This window comes from Manis javanica, chromosome 18, assembly GCF_040802235.1.
Source record: "Manis javanica isolate MJ-LG chromosome 18, MJ_LKY, whole genome shotgun sequence".
NCBI lineage: Eukaryota > Metazoa > Chordata > Mammalia > Pholidota > Manidae > Manis > Manis javanica.
Genome location: NC_133173.1, coordinates 7,344,103 through 7,365,829, shown reverse-complemented (window position 1 = coordinate 7,365,829; position 21,727 = coordinate 7,344,103). Strand labels below are relative to the sequence as shown.

Below are 21,727 nucleotides of genomic sequence, written 5' to 3'. Positions count from 1 at the left end.
AAACCAAAACTGATTTACTTGCAAATTGGTGGGGAGAAATTTTCTGGTTCCCATTTTCCCTATAGTCCAATCACTTCACACACACACCCCCCCAACAAAATAAAGAAATAAGTGGAAAAAAACTCGAAATTAGTTAAGGTGCCCTTGCCCAGGAGTCACGGTCTGTATACACATGTGTGTGGCATAGACATACATACTGACTTAGAAGTGAGGGAATACACAAGCACTAAACTCAGAATGTTGTTGTAAAAGTGCACCTCCCTCCACTCCCACCTCCTCCCGCTCAGTGCGGGCTCCGTAGGTCCTCAGTTAAGTGAGCTGGTAGAAATGGAGCCAGCGTATTTTACCAAGTTTTACAAATAAAATCTTTTTCCTTTAACAAATACTAGATTAGATCATCACTCAAAGGAATTTTTCCACAAACCTACCACCAGAATTGTGTTTTCTCTTCATTTCTCCTACCCAAGTGCAGAACGTACAAAAAGCAAGCAATCAGGAAAAAGTTCAGAGTCTAGCAAATTATTTCTAGAATAATCAGATTTAAGTATTCATACTTAGCCGTGTGTTATTAGAATTCAAAAAAGTTAAGGTGAAAGAGGCAGAGTGCTTTTCAGAATTCTAAAATATTGGCTGCTGGCTTAGGTACTGGTTGGCCTCAAGAGAAGATCTCCTTCAACAGATCAGTATAAATTAGCCGCGTATTACTGAGTGACTCCTGTTGTCTCAGCGCTCTGCTAGCTGCTGACAGCATCTAAGAGAATGGAAGCTCCAGGCTTTACCTTGAAAAGTTTCATAACCTGTTTGGACAATTTCAAAAAGTTTTGTTTGTTATTTTGTTTTTGAACTGTGGAATCTTTTCATTAGACAAACTTTTCATTGGAAGACTGGTAAGTAAGTGGAGATTTCCCAGTGACATCGACCTTCAGGGCAGAGCAGTGAATGCTTCACTGCTAGTATTGATGAAGTAAGAGAGACAGGAACAAAACAAGGGAAGGCTAAATTTAGAAACTGGAACCTGACCTTTAAAAAACTGTATCCCAGCCCCCCTTACTTTACAGACTGAAGCACAGAGCTGTGTGCTTCAGGTCACAGAGCTGGGTGTTAGGGCAGAACCTCCTGTGGTCCCACTTCACTGAGTAGTACTCTTCATGTCTTGCTCACACTCCTAAACAAAACCTGCTACTAAGCAGTGTATTTTTCTTTTGAACGTCTATAAAATAATCTCAAAGGACTGGAGTTTGTTAGTAGTTGAATGAAGAGAAAGGGCAGAAGAAAAGGTATTTTGTGTCAGAGCAGAGGCTGTCATCGCTGGCAGAAGAGTTATCAGGTGACCTCTCGTGTCTGTTCATCTACTTTGTCAAATGACAAGACTCTTTTGCAATGAGACTCGTTCCTCTTTCATGCTTGGCTTCAGTGTTTGGTCTTTGGGGGCTTGTGCCATCTCCAGCGATGGAAACTCAACAAATTACAAATCTGTAATCCCGGATTACACTCCATGTCACATTACCAGGTGTTTTGAAGGTAATTTGTGTCAGAGCAAAGGCTGTCATCCCACGACAAATATACTAAGAAGTTTAAGAGTCACCTTCCGTGTGGAATAATTCAGCTTTTGTCAATGTACCAAAAGATAGTAAGAAATGGGAAATAGTGAAGCAAATCATTTTGTGATGTTACATTAAATACTGTCTCTGTGCAGAAAGCCAGCATACCCACAGTAGAGCTTTACCGAGCAGAAATGTTTAATTCTCTAGCCAATAGCAAAACTAAATGAGTTCTCTTAGTGTGATGGTGCTAACTCTACTGTTTTTCTTATTATTTAATAATGTTACTTCTCTATAATGTTAAGAAATTGAAAGTGATACTCTAGATGTTAGCACTAGTTTTTTTATGAAAATGATACATTTTCTTTTAAGTTATTTTTAAAAGAGATGCTATTAGAGATCATCTAACTTACTTTTATCAATCTGTTGTACAACATAACCATTCCTACTCCTTTTAAAGGAAAAATGTAAGCATTTATTGAAGATTGTATTAAATTGCCACCTGTAGTTCTTAGTAAAGTCTTTAAGAATGGTTTGGAAATTCCTACTTTCATTACCATTAAGCATATTTATATGCATATAAAATAGTTTATAGTTATTAATATAGATATATTTTAATCAGTATGTTAATTGTTATGTTAATTTACTTATGCAATAAGAAGCAATTCTTAATATTCCAGGGAGCCGGAAGTCAGCCACTAGGTGGCAAATTGTTGGCATTTCTTCGTAATAGGTTTTGCCTGTAGCACTCACTGCATTACATGTGAGTGTGTGTGTGAGATTTGAGAAACTAAGTATTGATATTTTCACTTCTTTTTAAGAATTATCAATAACTGACATAAGTCATTAGATAAATACATTGAATGTTTTTTGAAAGGGGGAGAGCCTAAACAGGAAGTGTAACAGGAAGATGGGCAGTTTCTGCTTTTGTCCTTCAGTGTCTTCAAAAGATAGCGCTGTTTCCTGCTAAGTTTGCTTGCTTCAGAATACTTGCACACTAATAGCATAACGTTCCCGCTTACAGAGAGTGGAGTGACCTGCTTTCACCTGTCCTGTCACACTCATTTTCTTTCACCTAAGCTTTCCTCTTTGCAGACAACTAGGATGTGGTTAGGAATGTTGTAGACACCTTCATCTGACTTGAGGTAGGCATGGGATGCAAGGGTTAAGTTCCTGCACAGCTGGCTGCTGTGCTGTGCAGCTTTATAACAAGACAGTCAGCCCCAACTCCTAGTTCCTGTGGTCTGTGCAAAAAAGAACCCAGCCCACAGCCTTGCACAGGTGCCTACTCAAGTAGTGTCAGCGTGCTAAGGCTTAAGTCAACGTTAAACAGAGTTCTGTCTCTCATTCCTTCTTTGATTAAAGATCTGCAATGTGACAGCTGCCTAATCATGTTCTGCAGTTGTCCAGAGGCTCTCTGATTTTTTTAAAATTGAATTGCTTGTCTAAAATGGTAGGTTTAGGAAAGTGACAAGTCATTTTCCTTTATAATATCATGTAGTTGTTTCTTGCACCCTTGCCTTTAAATGCCGTTGGCTTCTATTTCCCCACATGCAGTTAAAGCATTTTGGCAGTTGTTAAACATGCAAAAAAAAAAAAAAAGTCAGATTTCAGAAAACAACTGATCACCTCTTTACCACAGGTGACTTTACTTAAGTTTTCTTTAGGAAACTTACTGTTTTTTATAAAATGAGGAGTCTTTTTAAATAGGTAAGATGTGTTCCTTAACTTCTGGAGTTAAAAAATTGGCTTCAATCCTCGCCAGAGTTCCCATCTTGCTACTTAAACACTGTCCACACACATTGTATTTTGGAGAATTAGTTTCATTTCATTTCCTGTGTCCTTTGTAACTACAATGGTTGGCTTTCCTGGCAGCATTCAAATAGTTAAGCTTGTCTTAAGGAAACCAGCAGCCTCTGCCCTCCCTCCTTCCCCTTCGCTACCAGCCCCTGGCTTCCTCTTACGGTTTCTCTAATGGCAACTTGAAGGTGCTGAGCTCTGCCCTGCCGGCATGAGCCCATCTTTCTGCAAGAGCACATTTCCTGGCATGGGGCTCGAGTCATGTCAGTAAAATGGGGTTGCTTTCATGAAGTACCCCTCATAACCGTGAGGTTCATAGGACCAAAGCATGGGGAGGTAAGAGCCTGACTTCTTTAAAGCACTGAATTCTGACAAACACAGAAAGAGACAGTGGCATTTATGGTTCACTTTTATTCTTGGAAGAACTAGTGTGGATTGCTGCAAAGGATGCGGATGTTGTTATTTATCCAGGTTTGAAGAGCGTTGAAAGGCTTGAGAGAATTTCGTTGCCATAGATCTTTTAACTGTAAGCGTGCACCTCAGCTTTCTGGAGCAGAGTCAGTGCTTTTCAGTCCAACGTTTATGCATGGAGGAGCCTTCAGCAAAGTTTAGTTAAAAGAAAGAAATTATTTGAAAAAACTTTAGTTTCTGTTCATTTTTGTTAGTTTTACGTATTTTAGTGTTTAGTCATTTTCACTCAGAGCAGTTTCCTGTTTTGTAAAGTGAAGCACTTTGTTTTTCTCCTTTCCTCTCGTTATTTTTTTAATAGTTCTGAAGTGTAGCAATTTGGCTCCTTGATTTTTTTATCAGATGTATTGTATTAACCGAGGACTTTGCATGAACTGTAGACTTAGCAAACATTACTATTTCAGTATAGTGGATGGGTACCACATAGGAAGGCAAAAGCCCTGGGTTCTGATTTTGACCTCTGATCATTTGCTGTGTGACTTTTGTGAGTCAGCAGACCTCTCCAGCCCTTGGCAGAGGGTAGTGAAGGAGAGCTAAGCTTTAGAGCTGGCAAGATCTGGATCTTAATTCCAGCTCGGGCAATTATTGGTGTGTGGCCTCAAATACAGTATCACACATCTGTAAGCTGCAATCTCAAGTGTTATATGGAGATAGTAACTAATACTTCATTGCAATGTTATGAGAAAATACATGCGAATTACTTACTATGGTGTTTCACACATAATAACTGTTCAAAATTTTAGCTGTTTTTTATTATCTTTGTCTTGTCAGTTATAAAATGGGAAGCATATTGTGTACCTGGCCCACTTCAGAGTTATTGAATCAGATGAAATAATGTATGTAGAAGGCATTGATTGAAAACATAAAGTATTGTGTTGTCATTGATCACTAATTTGAGGTACCCATTTTCTGGGAGTTTTTTTTAGAGTACAACAGTAATACTGTATTCCCTGGGAAAAAACTGTGGAGAGCATAGTTATACCCTCCAGTCCTGGCCTCCTGGGGGTGGGAGGGGTGTACCTGAAATGTCCCTGACTGCTTTAGATATTTTATTAAGGATCTAGCACTGTTAATATTTATATGCATTTTCAGGGTTTAAATTCCTCTTCTTCCCAATATGAAAATTGGGCCAAAGTTAATATCTACGAACCTTGACATTCTAGTGAGTAAAAACTGAAAATGTACATGTGGGAGATAAGGGAGGAAACATCAGAGACTTGCCCTCACTTAGGTGCGTGTAATTGGTGTGAGGAAATAGTAACTCCTCTAACTCAGGCTGATCCCAGAACCACTGCGTCCTTTGTCCTGTGCCCTGTGTGCACTGCTGCGGCTCCCTCAGGGAGTCGTGGCCACCCCCGATTCCTCCTCCAGCTCCGGAAGCCTCCCAGTGCTGGTCCTTGGGCGCGGTGTCTGTCTGTGTGAATAACACAGCTGAGAGCTAAGCTTTAGAGGCGCTAATAGGACTAGTTAGCCTGCCCAGTCTTCCCATGGTGTTTCTAACGTAGGTTGAATATTCACAACTTAATTTTAAAAAATTGTGTAGGACAACGTTCCTAACTTTTATCCAAAACATTCACCAGCCAGTTCACTGTATGCCATTTGGGTGCTCAGGTGAAGCGAAGGCCTTCAACTGTTTAGTTAACCATTGGTTTCTTTCCTTTGGCAGGAAAAGGAAAAAGAGAAAGAGAAAATTAAGGAGAAGGAGAAGGATTTGAAAGAGAAGGAGAAGGACAAGAAGACCGTCAACGGGCACACTTTCAGTCCCATCCCAGTTGTGGGTCCCATCAGCTGCAGCCAGTGTGTGAAGCCATTCACCAAGGACGCTTACACCTGTGCAAGTAAGCGAGACAGGCTGCTTGTGTCAGATGGAGCTAGGTTCTGTCCATCCTACCCCTTACCTGTTCTTCAGTTATGTGGAGGAGTAGCTCATTTTGTACTTTTCTCTTAAATGTTGTTGAAGATGTAAACTCCAGTCTATAACATAGAGCTTACATGGTTTTTCAGACAGCCCCAATTTCAAATATTCTGTGCTTTTGAACCTAAGCCACTGCCTGTTCCACGGGTCTGTCTTGGCATCAGACAGTCTCATAGCCTCACACCTGAAGCTGCCTGGCAGTCCCTTGCCAGGTCCCGGGTGCTTGTTTGTTTATTCTGACACTTCAGTGTATGCTTTGGCCACTTAACAACGTCCCGCCATGGTGACTGCCAGGGGAGAGTACTTCGTGTGCAGAGGTGTTCCAGACTCACCCATTGCTGACCTGGTCAAAACCGCCTTAGAGCCAGGCCCGTTAACGGAGCGTGGTTCCCGTTTGTCATAAGATACTCTAAGACAGAGGTGGGCTGGCTTGTTCTGTCCAGGACCAGATAGCAAATATCTTAGACTTAGTGGGCTGTGCAGTCTATGCCCCAACTATTACCTCTGCTGTTGTAGTGCAAAAGCAGCCATAGTCAGTACACAAACCAGTGAGCATGGCTGTGTTCCAGTAAGACTGCACTTAATGGACAATGAAATCTGAATTTCTTATAATTTTCTTAGTTCATGAAATGTTGACTTAAAAATTTTTTTCAACCATTTAAAAATGTGAATGCCATTTGTAGCTCATGGGCCATTCAAAAATAGGTTTGCAGACACCCTTGCTATATCACAAAACTTTGACATTGCATAGGTAAAAAGTAATATTTGTAGCCATACATTGTGTTGCATACCACAGGGAGGCTGCTTGGGTCAGAAGTGGCCATTCTGGAGATCCAGCTGCCCCAGGCCCAGCCCAGTCCAGTCACCCAGAAGACTGAAGTGATTAGCATCATGTTACACCTGTAACCAATCCAGACAAAATAGTGACTAATTCAGCCCCTAAGAAGCATTTCTCAGACTGTGTCATCATGACATTGTCTTGTTTTCAGTCGTCTGTGTGGAGTGGCCAGGTAATTTGTTACTAAAAATAGTTAACCTACTGAAATTTGAATTTTTTTTAGTTTATTTGCGCAGACTCAAACTTTCTACAATAGTAACTTCCACATAGTTTCTTGAAGAGAAAAGAGTAGAGTCGCAGCCAGCGCAGGCCGGCTTCCCAGAGCTGCAGCTCTCGTGCCTTTCAAAGACTGGCTTTGTCGTGCATCTTCTCTTAAGGTGACTTTTATGGGTATTTCATACCCCGAAGGCTGCCTGCAGCCCTACTATTTCTTTTACTGTCCTCTTTAAAAAAAAAAAAAAAAACTCTTGGGAGTGGCCATCTAATAAATCTTTATGCATCATCGTAGGCAGATACCGCACATTTATGTCCCCCATGTATGACTTACCAGGAAATGGAGAACTATTCCAGTGTAGTAGTAACTTTTATGTGACCCCTAGGGAACAAGTGACTGTCACTGTATAGGATCTGCCACCCAGCCTTTTTATTGTGGAGCCCAGGCTTCGATTGGACTCAGTTCGAGGACACCAGTGGAATGTCTCCAATTTAGTTTCTTAGCTGCTGGCCACAGTCAGCTTCTCAGAACTGGACTAACTTGATAATCTAGGGCACACAGCACTTTTTTAATGTGTTCATCAATCATTAAAACACGTTAGCCTATTCATACAGGGATATATACCTGTAATAATAATCACATGCATGTCCTATACTGTGTTCATAAAGAGCTCATTCTAGGCATACGAGAAGTCATATTTGCCCTTTTTTTTTTGCTTGCTGGTTAGTTGTTGGTCTTAATATTATCTTAGATCCATAGTTTCTTTGCAGGAATTTGTGTTTCTTTTTCATTTTGTTTTACTTGAAACAATACAATCCATAAGTGCACTTAATTGAGCATGTACAAATTTCCATCCATCACAACACACCGAAAGGAAGCATATGAGGTCGGGGCCATTGTTAGGTGGCCTTGGCCCGCTTTCCCAGCAGAGACCTCTAGTGTCATATTTAAAGCTGCCTAACTTAAAGGCTGATTGATTAAAATATCAGTCTATAAACTCCATTTTTATTTTATATATTTTATATATTTCAATGTCAATGAGTGCTGTAAAATTTTCCTCCTGTATTCCAAAGAACGATTTTGTGCATCCCTCCTGCAAAGTGCCTGCTCTCCGTTTGGGGAGCCTGTTCTCAGAGAAGAACAGAGAGAAGCCTTTTTCTTGATAGGCAGTATGAAATTGGAACTTCATCAGGAAAGCAGACTGTACACCTGCTTTCCACTATAAAACATGAAAGTGTTCAGTAAAATACATTTTTTTTAAAAAACGAATACATCACTGAGCCTTCAAAAAGGAAAATCCCTGAGGGAGCTTACAATCAGAGCAATAAAGAGCATTCCTGTCGGCTGGGGGACATGATCTGTGGCCTCAGGGCACATAGTGGGAGCTAGAACTCAGACTCCTGAGTCCAACCAGGAGGTCAGAGACAGTAACATCCATGCTGCAGGGCCTAGAAAAATCCTACACACTGTTTCTTCAAAAGCAGTGAGGAAACTTGCCCTTTCCGTCGCCCTGAGTGAGAATCCTGTATCATATATGAACCTGGAGTCCAAATTTATACCATCCAGATGGACTGGATCTCCAAGGTAAAGATATCCACTGTAGGTTTAAAATCCCAATCTAGGAGTGATGAAGCCCCGAGGGCCCCAGCTGAGACAAATTTTGACAGAGCAGGGTGTCTAGGGGTTCCTGTGGGAGGAAAATAAGCCCTATAATCTAAGGCTAAGCTTACAGTAAAAGTAGGTAGATACCATGTAGGGCATTAATAACCACCGTGAGGAGGAGTTAGCAAATGCACAGGCAAGAGAAAATGTTGAGAATTGTTAAAAGATGAGAGCGACTAGAATCCCTCATGAAAGAATGGGACAAGACTGATAAGGGGCAGGTTTTAAAAATAATTGAATAAAACTGCAGGAAACAGTCCTTGAAGGGTCCTCGTGGAGATTTTCCAAATACTTCAGTGATCTGCACTGTCAGTGGAATGTTGTGATGTATCTTGGCTCCTAAAGGAGGAAAGTGGCCCCCGCTCTGCCCTGTGCTTTAGTAAGGGGAGCTGGGCGAAGGTTCTAGGAAGTGGGGATGACGACTGCGGACTAGAGTTATTCCTTACATTCACTTTCAGTAATTATGCACTTGACTCCTTATCTTGAATGAAGTTAGTTACTCAGTAAAGATCAGTTACCTGAATTCTGCAAGTTACTGTTGGATTCATTCAAAAGTGGTTCATCTGCAAATAGTTATTGAGCAGCAATATGTGTGGCACCTTTCTTTTTTTTAATTGAATGTATTTAATGTATAACATTGTATACATTTAAGGTGTGCAGCAAGCTAATTTGATACATTTATGTATTGTAATGTGATTGCCATTGTAGCGATATTTAGTTAACTCCATCACATTACGTAATTATTGTGTCTTTTTAGTGCTTGGAATAATTAGAGGCACCTTTCTCCACTTGTTTACACAGTGGCTTCAAAGAAGGGTTCTCAAAGTATGATCCTTGGTACTTATTACAACATTATTCATAATGTGGAAAAATTAAGAGGAACTGAGCATCCAATTCATAAGATGTAGTGTATTCATTAGATGGAATACTGAGCCAGTACTAAGAAGTACAGGAGAGATAAGTAGGCAGACTCTCTCTGTAAAGTTGTTGCTAGGCTGTGCGGGCTGTGTGGTCTTCACTGTGACTACTCCACTCTGCCCTGCAGCACGAAAGCAGCCATGGACCAGACCTAACGACATGGCTGTGTTCCAGTAAACCTTTCTACAAAGGGCAGGGGCTGGACTCAGCCCACAGACCATGGGGCGCCAGCCATGGGGCAGATCTGCACGCACAAATGGATCTCCACGACATTTTGATAAGTTGAAAAGGCAATAAATAAAACTGTCTGGTTCCCCACTTACAGAAAACAAACAAGTAAGCTGTTATTGATGATGTAAATGTACCAGAATATCTAAAAGATGTACATCAAGCTCTTGACAATTTAAACAGAGATTAGGAGAGGAGAGACTGGAGGGGACTTAAGCTTCTATTTTATGCTTTTGTGTTGTTTGAATTTTTTAAGTTTGTACTTAGTGTATTGTTTCTTTGTATGAGTAAAAACAAAATGTAAACCTTGGATTATTGATAATCTCAAAGGTTTTTGTGGTTGTCAGCTCGTCTTTGATGAAATAGCAAAATATCTTGATACTTGATTCAAGAACTTAATAGAGCAAAATTATTAGTGGAAAACAATCAGTTTGACAAAAGACTTAGAGACTTGCTCTTAAAGAGACCAGCTTGAATAAGAAGCAATATAGTTGATTCTACCAGCTCTCAGTTCTGAACTGTGATGTGACATATAATCAGAAGGCTTAGGAACAAAAGAGATGTGAAATCTTTGTTGAAGACCCAAAGAATCTTTTTCTTTGTGCCATAGAGGACAGTAGATTTAAGAACTGTTGGTTTATGGTTATTCCATGGCTAGCTCCAGACAACTTTTCAGATTAAATTCAGGTTGGAAAAAGTTGTCTAATTTATGTCAGTATATGTTTTGTCTTGCATTGCCATTGATTTTTGTATGTACATCATTTCTAGGTTAAAATAGTTGAATTTTACCCCCTTTATCTATGTTAAACTTTAGTCTGCATTAGGATGTAAGGACTCAGAATTAAACCCACAACTGCGTATGATTGATTCATGAGACAGCAAAAATAGCCACTGTAACAAAGGAACATGCACCTCTTTTAATCACAGGCATCCTCAGCCCGTTTTTGTTTTCCTTATACCTCTTCCTGTTAAGCTAAGATAGACATTCTCATTTGCTGGACTCCCTCCTAGTGAAGCACAGTTAGGGCACCGTAGACCTGCTCAACCACTTCTGCTGTCAGCATAGTGTGTGCTAGAATTAGAATCCCTCTTGAGAGGGGCATCCAGGGTGCCTCTGGGAAACTCTGTGGCCCAGGGATACCAGAGCAACCCACTGAGCATGACTTGTGTGAGGTCTGGACTGATTAGGAAAAACTAAATGTAGGAGGTTGAGACTTGCAGACTTCAGTTCTCAACTGCATGGCTGTGTAGGAATTAAATAGTTCAATGGATAGTGCAGTGTTTTGCAGAATGTGTTTTGTGGAACTGGTATTTTGGAAGTTCTACAGATTTTTCAATATATAGATATTTTTTAAACCTGCATAAAAAATATACATGATCATAAGTATAACTACATTTTAACATCAGTGTATTAACTTTAGCATCAGCCTACCTATTGTCTGTATTTTTCCTTCTATCGAATAATTGAAGAGGATGTTGTGATTGTGAGGCAAACCATGTTTTTAAAAACTGCTGATATTTCTACCTACATATCAGCGTGAATGAAGATGTTCTCTCTATTACGTATATTATGTATGCAGAACTCAATACAGAATGATTAGATTCGGGAGTGAATTCTAGGTTTCATATGTACCTCTGATTTCTCCCCTTTGGATCCATCAAAATAGCTTCCTTGTTCTTGTTTATGAGCTTTAAAAGGAAATGTTAAAACTGTAACTCAAAAATCTATAGTAAATATTTTATATATTCAATGGCACACAGTATAACATTTTATTTCATTGAAGACTTTGTACAAGTAGAAAACTCAGTAAAATGGCAGATTAGCTACTACTCGGTTGATGCTGTGTTTATAAGTAGGATGGGACTTTTTTGCTTTAACTTATAAATTTTAATACTGTCATCCAAGGAGTCTGTTTCTTCTGGAAGCAGATTATTTCATGGAGTCCAGTATGTCATCACTAGAGTCTTTCCTGTTTGGAGAGTCAGTCTGGGGGAGCGAGTGAGTATCATAATGTACTCTGCCAGCTGTTCTTTGATTTATGATAATAGCTTGATCTAACTAAAATGTCATAAATTATCTTAGTTCTACCTGCTCAGCAAAAACAAGGAGAAAGAGTTAATGTTTTTGAAGTTTAAGGTTAAGTGACAACAAAAAGGAACAGATAGGGTCTGACTTACTCTAATATGCACCTAACTTTCAAAAATAGATTTTTAATTTGCATATTACCCCATCTCAGAAACTTAGGGGCTCCCTGCCTCTCCTGCAGCTCTGCACGCGGCCCCAGAGGGAGCGTGAGGTAGGTTCAGCATGTCGTGGCGGCGTTAGACGTTTTGATGACAATGTGCAGCCTGCCACTTACAGAAAGAAGAGAGAAAATCTCAAGGCTTGAAAGCAGAGGAACAGTGTGTAGTCATCTTCCCAAAGGAACAGAAGTAACTGGTAGCTTCCTGAAAAAGAGCGTGCAACAAATGTTTGTATGAAGCGCCATCTGTTATCTTAGCAGGAAGTGGAAAATATGAGTAATTTGGGGACTCAGAATCCTTTCTCCCTTCCCTCCCTTCCCTCATGTTCAGGATCTTCCCAGGCATCTCAGGAAATGTAGCATCCCTCCCAGTCATTCACCTCTAGGAAAATCCCTTGTGCTCTTAACTCCCCTTTTAGGTTTTCCACAGCCCTTTTTGCTGACTCCTGGAGCCTCGTACTCCAAGCACTGCTCAGTTTTGACTTGTGGTTTAGGAAGGTCAGCCACATAGTCCATGATGGTACATATTATGGCCGATACTGATTGACGCCTGTCTTCCAAACATGTTAGTCACTTTAATAGATTCTTCTACATGCAGATAGTAAGAGATTGAGCAGGATAGAATGCTTTGAAACAAATGAACATCTCTTGAATACCACCTGGACCGGCCTGAAATCACTGTAATGGGTAAAAGCCGCATCCCCATTGAGGACTTGCATGGAGCTGGTCATCATCACAGCCTCTAGAAATAGCAAGGGGCAAAGCCTGCATGGTTCCTTCACAGTCTGCTCCGGTGGGGGGCAGTGGAACAAAACCGTGGGAGCAAAGACCAAAGCCCCTTGTCAGGACTGCTTCAGAGTAATTGAATTTAGGAGCTATCCTGCAGGTTTTTTGTTTCTCAGCCCAAATTCTACTCTTATTTTAGGGTTAGGTAACTTCAGTGAGGAAAGGAGGGGAGTGTCTTTCCAGTTCTTACTTCTTCATTTATGTAAAGCTTCCCTGGAGTAATCAGCTGTTCTTTTCAGCCACCACAAGTGGTTTGGTCTTTGGGATGCTCGGTGGAGTCCTTCAGGGGAAGGGATCTGTTATGTTGGGGGTTTTGGATCTTGCCTGTGGTTCTCTCTTGTTTGCTTTAAAAAGATGTAAAGTGATATTGAGATTTTTGTTGACTTATTTTCTGCTGTGTTAGCTGCTTCTGAGTACTTCTGCGGTAGGTTGTTTGTCTTGATTAAAAAAATAAACATGTAGACCAGCTGCAGTCAAAGCAGGAAACCTAAGAGCTTAGAATGTGTGTGGTGGTTGGAGTCTCACTTCGGATTTTATCCAGAAAGGCAGCTTTCCAGATAGACGGCTTTCTGGCATCTAGAGTCCACTGCTTATATGAGATAGTAAAATACCCATAATTGATAAGAGAAAAGAAGTCTGTTGTTTAGGGAAAAGGAAGTTTAAAAGAGGAACTTAAGGTCAAGTCAGTTCTTCAAGCAGAGCACTTGGGTTTTGTTTCATTTTTGTTTGCAAGGGCTCTTCTGAGCGCTGTTACAAGCACTTCAGCCGAGCTGATGTGGCTCTTGTTTGTGGCTTTCCTCTTGGGTTGTACTGTGGCTGTCACACCAGTGACCAAGAACATCTTACATGCCTTTTGTACCTCAGCTCTTATCAGGCCTGACCAGGCAATGTCTCACAGTCCCCAAAGGTTTTAAACAAGATGCTATGGAAAGGATTTTGGATCATGTATTTTGAATTGTTCATATTTAATGTTTCCTGTTTCTGTTGTTTTGTTTAGTTTTAATTTTCTTGGTTATGTGAAATGATAGGAAAAAGTGCACCTTTCCATCCCTAGGGGTAGCTCTTCAACCTGTATCCTTAAGAAGAATCAGGGAGTTGTCCGCAGGTCAGCTTTGCTGCTCCGGTGTGTCTCTCTCAGGCAGAACGGTCAGAGCTCTTCAGCACAGTCCTCATGACGGTCAGCAGACCGAGGCGTCAGAGGATGCGGACTTCAGAGCTCTGGCCGTACAGGGGCGCCTCCCTTTCATAGGCAGTCTCTGAGTATTTGTGCCACCCACAATCACAGTTCAGTTTGGCAGGGCCACTCACCCTTCTGTGAAGCTGATGTTGTTAAAGCTAATCTCTCTGCTGGTGCATTTTATGTTTTCTTTCACCAAAGGTCTTTGGTGATTGGTGGCAGAGGTTTTGGAGAAAAAAAAAAATGCAGCAGGTAGGTGATAATTTCCAGCCATGTGGGTTTTCCTTCAGATGCTTCTGTTTGATGCCTCCTTGTAGCAAAAAAAGAACACTAGGCTGTTTGCTTTTAAGTTCAGAACAATCTAATTAGGAGTCGGCTCTGTTCCCATAAGCCACTGAGCCGAGACCTCTTTGAAGAACTTGAAAAATGAAAGCATATCACTTACTCCTATTAGGAATCTTTTTTTTTTTTAATAAATAAAAAGGCCAAGTAATTCTTTGATCTCCCTAACAACACAGTATGGTTTGTGGCAAAGGGCTTGAAGATGTATTAGATTTGTCTTCGATTTTTGTGTTCTTGGTAATTATCTATTTTCCAAAACACAGAATAAGGTTTTAAACCTCATGACTTTGGCAAATGTCAGTGAGGCCAAAGTTTCTAAATCACCCCCACCCCCCACCCCCACCAACACCACTAAAACTGTCACTGAACTGAGTCTGAGATGGCTTGGTCACAGGTTGAGTGTTTTCAAGTAGGTACTTGAATATGTTATGCAGTCATCCATGCGAGCCTTTTAGCACTGAGACTTGTGACCATGTTATAGAGCATATTAAAGTTTCATAGGGTTGTGGGCTTGGGGACATGTCTCATTTAACTAAAAAAAGTGAATTTGTAGGAAATGTTTACTGGAAGCACATTTGAAGTATTTTTTTCTACTTTTATGATTCATCAGTTGGAGTTGTCTTTCAAATCTCACTGGCCTGAGAACTCAGACACAGCTGGGGTCTGCTTGACAGTGTCAATGCCACTCCCTCAGCAGTGGCCGCTCTGAGCCTTCCGTAGGTGACGCAGCAGGTGGGGAAGAAGGGGGCAGGAAGAGTGAGCTTGGAAACACGTTCTGCCCACAGTGTGCTCGGTGGTAACTCTGTAGGGGAGAACTGGTGGCAGGTGATCAGGCAAACGCACTGTGTCCTCTGTTGCTAACAGAGGCCTGAAATATGGTGGATTTTCACTGAAGAAAGGAAACATGTACTTCCGTAATTGGAATAGAAGGCGATGAAACCCTAGCAGAAAATTGTTGTTAATTTATCACAAGTGTAATCAATTGATTTTTATAAAGAATAAGGAAATGTTTATAAGGAAATCCAAGGAACTTTGAAGAATATAGAATTTGATACACGGGGGTTTAGGATTTAAAAAAAAATACTGATACAAAGTAGTACATGAATATAAAACAAACACACTCTTATGTAGCCATCATGCAAAATGAAAAAATAGTAGCGTTTCATCATATTGCTTCAGATTATTTTTCAGTTTTGAGGTAATCCATTATAAAGCTGAATTCCCCAGCTTTCCCTGCTTAATCTCATTTCTCTTCTTTCTTTCCCAAAGACACTGTCATGAATTCAGTGTATATGTAGGCTATGTTTTATAATTGTATCTCATACAGAAACAATACCGTTCTGTTTTTAGTTTACATAAATGGTACCATACAGTATATCTCACTCTGCAGTTTGCTTTATTCTCCTCAACATTATATTTAGGGGAATCCAGAATGTTAAAACTTAAGATCTGGATCATTAACTTCTAACTCTTCTGACTCACAAGTGGTATTCCATTTTATGAATATATCAGATCTATTAACAAACAGTGCTACAGGGAACATCCTTACACACTTGTGTGTATCACCAGGCTGTCTACCAAGAAGGGAAAGGCTAATTCCCAAGCTGGGCACATATTCAGCTTTACTAGATGTTGCCAAATAACTCTCCAGAGGCGAGGTACCAGTTTCTAGACTCATCAGTAGATAATGAGATACCCTCACCAGTACCTAGAACTGGCAGCCTTACTTGGGCCAAACTGGTTGGATATGAAATGATATTTCTTTGTTGTTTTAATTTGCATTTCTCTAGTTTCTGGAGTGGCTGAGCACCCGTTTGTGTTCTTTGTGAATTACCTGTTTGTAGTCTTTGTACAGTTTTTCTGTTGGATGCTTTGTCATTTTCTCACTGTTTCATGAGGAGTTTTTAACATTTTTTAAGATTCTGTTATTGTGTGTGGCGCTATGTTTAATTTCATTTCCAAATGCATTGTTTTCCTTGTCCATGATGTGGATTCATGAGTTTTCCTCAGATGCTTATCGCCCATGTTTTAAAATACATCGTTTTTTGAGTGGAGTGGAGTGAACAAGAAGTTCGCCTAAAGATAAATAGCCAAGATGCGGAAAGTGGGGGTGGAGAATGGGGTGAAAACAGATGGACTTGAAAGCCTAGCCCAGCCGGGATTTGTGAAGGTCAGAGAAAGGATGGGCAGGGGAGCTCCTGAGCCTTGAGGTAATAAGGACCAGTTCCTGGGATGGGCAGCTTCAGGGCCCCAGGCATTCGCGGAGCAGGGGAGGGGAGACGTGCCATGCCCTGAGTGAGGATCGCAGTGCGGCTGTGGGGAGTGACATTCTCTCTTACTAGAAGTGGATATGAAGTTTGTCTCAATTACTTGTTAAGCTTCTGGCTGTAGACCCAGCAGCTTGGAGCTCACCTGCCCACCTCTCTCCCTTCTTCAGTCATCCAGAGCTTACTGTGGGCCTGGAACTAGGGATATAAAACTTAAAAAAATTCACCAACCAAGTTAGACCTCCTCCAGTAACTTTTTATACGTAACCTTTCCAGTACCCTGCTGGCGGCAAGCAGGGAGTACCAGAGGCACAGAGGTGAACCATCTGTCCTTCCCTGGGAGCCAGGGAGGACCATAGAGCAGAGTCAGGGGAAGGGACACAGTCAAGAGAAACAGTGGGCTTGGGGCCCAGCACTATGTCAGGACAAGGCGAGGTGCTGGGAACGTATGCGGTACATGGGCCCAGAGCAAGCCAAGTAAGAAGTTTGGGCTTTACCCTGAAGACAGTGGAGAGTCTTTTAAGAGTTTTTGAGAAGTGAGAGGCAAAAATGTTTAATATAAATCGGTAAAAGCAAGTGGTCCTGCCCACCTGTTGCCTCTTTACCTTCTTGACCCTTTCTGAAGGACCACTGGCCAGAGGAGCTTTAAGTGTTTAGCCGAGGCTCACTGGTGTCTTGAGCCTGGGATGCGAGGAACATCCATGCTGTGTGGAAGGGCATGACGGCACTGGCATCTCAGGAGTCACGTGGATTTCTACGTGTCATTTTACTTTTTTCTCTAGTAGTAAAACAACGACTTTTTATCAAAAGTTATCCTTATTTTCAAGTAGCAGAGAAAGAGACAAATTAATGAAGGCCAGTGGTTTCCGGCTCTTAAGAAAAAAAACCTCAAAATGTTTCCTTTTACAGATTAGAATGAGTCTCTCCTCAGGAGTCTCTTTCTGCAAAGGCTTCCTTGTGCCCAGAAAGGGATGTTGCTGAGAAACCCTGGCATTAATATTCAGCAATACTTAACCTCTTTCTAACTCCTGATTCCTAGAATAGCTCCATGACTTAGACAGCAATGGTCAGGATCAGGGGCAGAAGTGGCAAGGAGCTTAGTACCCGTGTCGCTTCCCTGAGGTCTCCTGGAGAATTAAGCAGGGGAGCAACAGGAGTTTTAACAGAGAGAACCTCCCAGGCGTTTTCCTCTTGCTGATTGCCTGGTCCTTTCCCAGAAGAGTCTCTCTTCCTGCTGCTATTGGTAAATGAACTTGGATGTCTCTTTCAGTTTGTTAATACCAGAAAAGAGACCAGGCAGTGACTTCCACATGGGGTGGAGCTAGAAGAGGTTAACTAGATAGGAAGCTAACTTGATAGAGGTTAACTTGATAAGCCTGGAGCGCAGGCCCAGAGTAAAGGCACACCCCAGGACTTCTAGACCCATTGCCACAAAAAGTAGACAAAAGTACAAAAAGGAACAAAAGTAGGGTTGCTCCTGCTAGCCTGCCTGCTGAAGCCTGGCAATAGCTTCAGCCAAGGTTCCTGCAGCTGGGGCTACCGTCCTTCCCTCACCACGCCCTGAAGGGCGGGGCTCTACCCCAGTGATCACTCAGACAACCTTAACAGTTGACAACTCCTGCATGAGTAGGCCAGCAGGATTTACTTTGAAAGTATCCTCTTCAACAGCTATAGAATGGCTGCCTGGTGACTGGGGTCTGGTTGATTTTCTCAGGGAGCCTTTCCCTGGAGAGGTGCTCGTCTCTGGTTATCCCTACAGACAGATGTTTTTTGTGTTTCTGCTTCACCTCTGGCCTCGGCGTAGTTGTCTTACAAATTCATAGCAGCAGTGAGAGCTGACGATGACCCTCATGGGCCAAGGCAGTGAGAAATACAAGTGGAGGTGAAACCGTGTGCTCGGCAAATTGTGGTCTTCGCTTCATCTTTCAGGAAACCACCCACTGCCTCATGAGTCGGGGCCCCCAGGCTGCCTCCGGGGTGGTTCTTGGGGCTGCTCACCTGTGGCCCTTGACTTGGGGTGGATTTCACAAAGCTCGGGGTGGTTAAGATCAACGGAGGAGGACACGTGCAGGTGTGTTCTCAGGTTCACGTTCTTCTTTTGACAGTGATACGAATTTCACAGCCCCTGTTATGGGACTTAATTTAGGTATTTCTTTGTGACTTAGACTTATTGACAGCAGACGCTCTTACTTTTAGTTTTGGTCTCAGTTTCCTGCTGAGAAGTTCCAGACTTCCAGTTTTTGTTAATCAGAAGTCACATCTGCTCTTGTTTCTCCTCCTCCCAATGACATCACATGCCAGCTTCCTGGAAGAGGACCGCCATCTGTAGTTGCAGTTAGAGTCCTTTTCTGACGCGAGTGACTTCACTTGGAAAATGCCTGGGCTCCCGTGGCCGCGGCAGAGCCGAGTCCGGGGTCTGTGGGCTCTGCTGGTGTCATCTTGGGCTTCCTTCCTTTACAGATTGCAGCGCCTTCGTCCACAAGGGCTGTAGAGAAAGCCTGGCCTCCTGTGCAAAGGTCAAAATGAAGGTAAGGTGTTTCTGGGTAAGCCAAGAAAAAGCTCGGGTGGGAGAGTTGAGGTTGTGGGCTTCGTCTGTTGTAATCATCTGATATCAACTTTGAGACCAAAATAACCAAAAATAATTTTTCTCTAAAGTGATGAAGTCTCGTCTTAATTAACACACTTGGGAATGGGTGGCTTTTGGAAAATAAAATGGTTTCAGAACTTTCCCATGTTGAATAATACATTTCTCTGTGACTTTCATCTCTCTGTGTTACTGTTGAAGTGGCTTTCTTAACACTGCCTGCAGACCTCTTCTGCCGTTCGCCCACTTGGCTTCCTCACTCAGAACTGGGAGGACAGCAGGTGGAAGTCGGGCTTTGACATGCCGACGGGCTGGGGAATGACAGTAGGTAGCACAGCCTGTCTGGCAGCACTTTTCTCCACAGGCGCCATAGGGGTGGTCTGATCTCACGACAGAGACTAGGAAGTGCCAGCTGTGTGGTGGTGCCTTCTCTGAGCATGTGTGCTGTTACAAGAATGTGCACTGCTTCTCAGGTGGCCCTTGGAAAAAGAGTGTGGGTTGTGGGGCATACCTTTCAGGCAAAAGCCTGTGTGCCTTTCAGTGTTCCGGTCACCCATAAGTGTCTTCATGTTCCCTGCTAGAGAGTACTTTCCAGCTAACGTCTGTACACATGCTTAGCAGCTGTGTGCTTCATTCCTAATCCAACAGTCACCTAGTTCAGTGGCCTCAGGCTTGGGTGTGCATCAGAATTACCTCGAGGGCTGTTAAAAGACAACTTACTGGACCCCACTTGAAGTTTCAGATTCTGGGGTAGGGCCCAGGAATTTGCATTTCTGGTAAGTTCCCAAATAATGCTGATCCTGCTAGTCAGAGGACAACACCTAGAGAAGCACTGGACAGTGTATAGATGACAAACTTCTGTGCCCCAGATCTTACTCAGCCTGTGCACAAATTCTATTTGGCTCATGAAGTTTTTAGTTAATGGAGTTATTTGCAAATCATATTTCGTATTAATTTGGATTTCTAATTTCTCCTGAGAAATTGGAAGATCTCACCACCCTGGTGTTTTGCCTTACCCAGCATTCCCAGTTCTCACCTTACGTTTTGTTTTTTTCCATATTACTTACCACTTTCTCAGAGTCTGTATTTAGTAACATTTAGTTTTTACGGTCTATACCTTTTTTCCTACTGGAACATAAATACCAATCTTGCCAAGCAGTCTGAAGGCAGGAATATTTGATCTATTGATAGATCCTAAGTTTCTGGAATGGTATCTGGCTTTAGGTCCTTAAATATTGGTGAGTGACAGTCAGCTGGAGCTGAGTGGCTACTTCCTCCTGGAGACGGGGCACCCAAGTTCCAGATGGCCACTTGCCAATGCACCTCCCCAGCTTGCATATATTTTGCTACGTTTCTGTCTCAGAGGATTTGAGTTTCTGGCCTCTGATAGATTTAATGGCTTTTGTGAATGTTCTAGGTTCTAAAGAAGGATAAATAGTGGGAGAGATATGGCATCTCTCATATAGAAGCATATAATGTAAAAGGGGAGTTCTGTTTTAAAATGGAAGTAGCCTATTTTCATTAATTATTTATCTCAAACTAATTGCTTCAATCTGCAATTTCTCACACAAAGTGTTTCTGTTACATGCTACAACAAGTCAACTAAAATTTTCACTTAACCTAAGAATTATTTTCGTACCTTATAAATGCTAGCACTGAAGAAATAGAAATGCCAAAGGCACATGCTACTCTTCAGGAACCAGCTTTCTAGTGGGGAAGATGGACAGGTAGATAATGGCCATAAATGAGAAAACTCTGGGGAGGTGTGCGCAGGCTCTGAGGGGGTGCCAGTCACTGCCGTGCAGAAGCCAGGAGCTAATGGATGCCTGTGGCAAGGAGATTGTTACTCATACGGTCTTGAAATGGGGGAATGTCATATCTGTGACGGTGAAGCGAGCATTCCAGGCAGGCAGGAGAAACAGCCCTGTGGAATCACAGCGCAGGTTCAGAGGAGAGCCAGTGGGTGCCTCTGGCTGGGACACGATATGCAAAGCACAGAGCCTGCTCTAGGCTCTTTGAAACTGGACAGAAGGTAAATTGTAAATGAGGTCTTCATGCTTTTATTTTCTTTTTCTGTCAGCAGCCCCGAGGGAGCCTTCAGGCGCACGACACATCATCACTGCCCACAGTCATCATGAGAAACAAGTGTAAGTGACCCTGCCCCTCTCTAATTCCTCTCTGGCTGCCTGGTTCAAGGCTTAAGCCTCCTTTTGTAACACTCATTCGTTACTCTTAATCAAGATTTGAATACCGGTTCTGTACTACCCAAGAGAAGGCTGCAGATTGGCTGACCAAAAACACGTCACTCTACTGTCAAACCTTCTTGGAAAGTTTCTAGAATAGTGTGTGTGTTAGCTTTAAAGGGCCGCCCCTTAGCCCCGTGTTTAAGCAGATGACCCCTGTGCACTTCAGAATTCCTCTTCAGTGAGTTGACATTTATACTTGCTTTTATGCAGTTACCCAGTCGTACAGTTTTATACAGTTACCCAGTTGCATGACTCAGATGAGATCTCAGTTGTTAAATTTCTGTATAAACTGTGAAGTTACATAAATTTTTCATTTTTTTTCTCAAGGACTTTAAGTGGTACACAAAATTGCATAAGTCACACTCTCCCTTTCACATCAGACTGTCTTCACCAGTCATGCAAGGTTCCTCTTTGGTTTTACTCATTATTTTTCCCTTTTTGTTCTCCATTCCCAAGCTCATTCCTTTCCCTTCCTTAGCATCCACTGTAGCATATTTA

The 21,727-nt window shown here is 42.0% G+C and overlaps 1 protein-coding gene across 15 annotated transcripts in view; it reads left to right on the top strand.

The window, feature by feature from the left end:
- AKAP13 (A-kinase anchoring protein 13) overlaps window positions 1-21,727 on the top strand; it is a 291,101-nt gene that overhangs the window by 236,260 nt on the left and 33,114 nt on the right. For 13 of the 15 annotated variants that reach the window (XR_012127222.1, XM_073227249.1, XM_073227243.1 and 10 more), the window contains 3 exons: window positions 5,476-5,647; window positions 18,860-18,927; window positions 21,064-21,130. Coding sequence is in view for 14 of the 15 variants with exons in the window: in XM_073227249.1 (XP_073083350.1) it covers window positions 5,476-5,647; window positions 18,860-18,927; window positions 21,064-21,130 (307 nt within the window). In the remaining variant the exon portion in view is untranslated. The remainder of the gene's footprint in view (window positions 1-5,475; window positions 5,648-18,859; window positions 18,928-21,063; window positions 21,131-21,727) is intronic. The other 2 variants (XM_073227241.1, XM_073227252.1) reach the window with 1 other exon arrangement.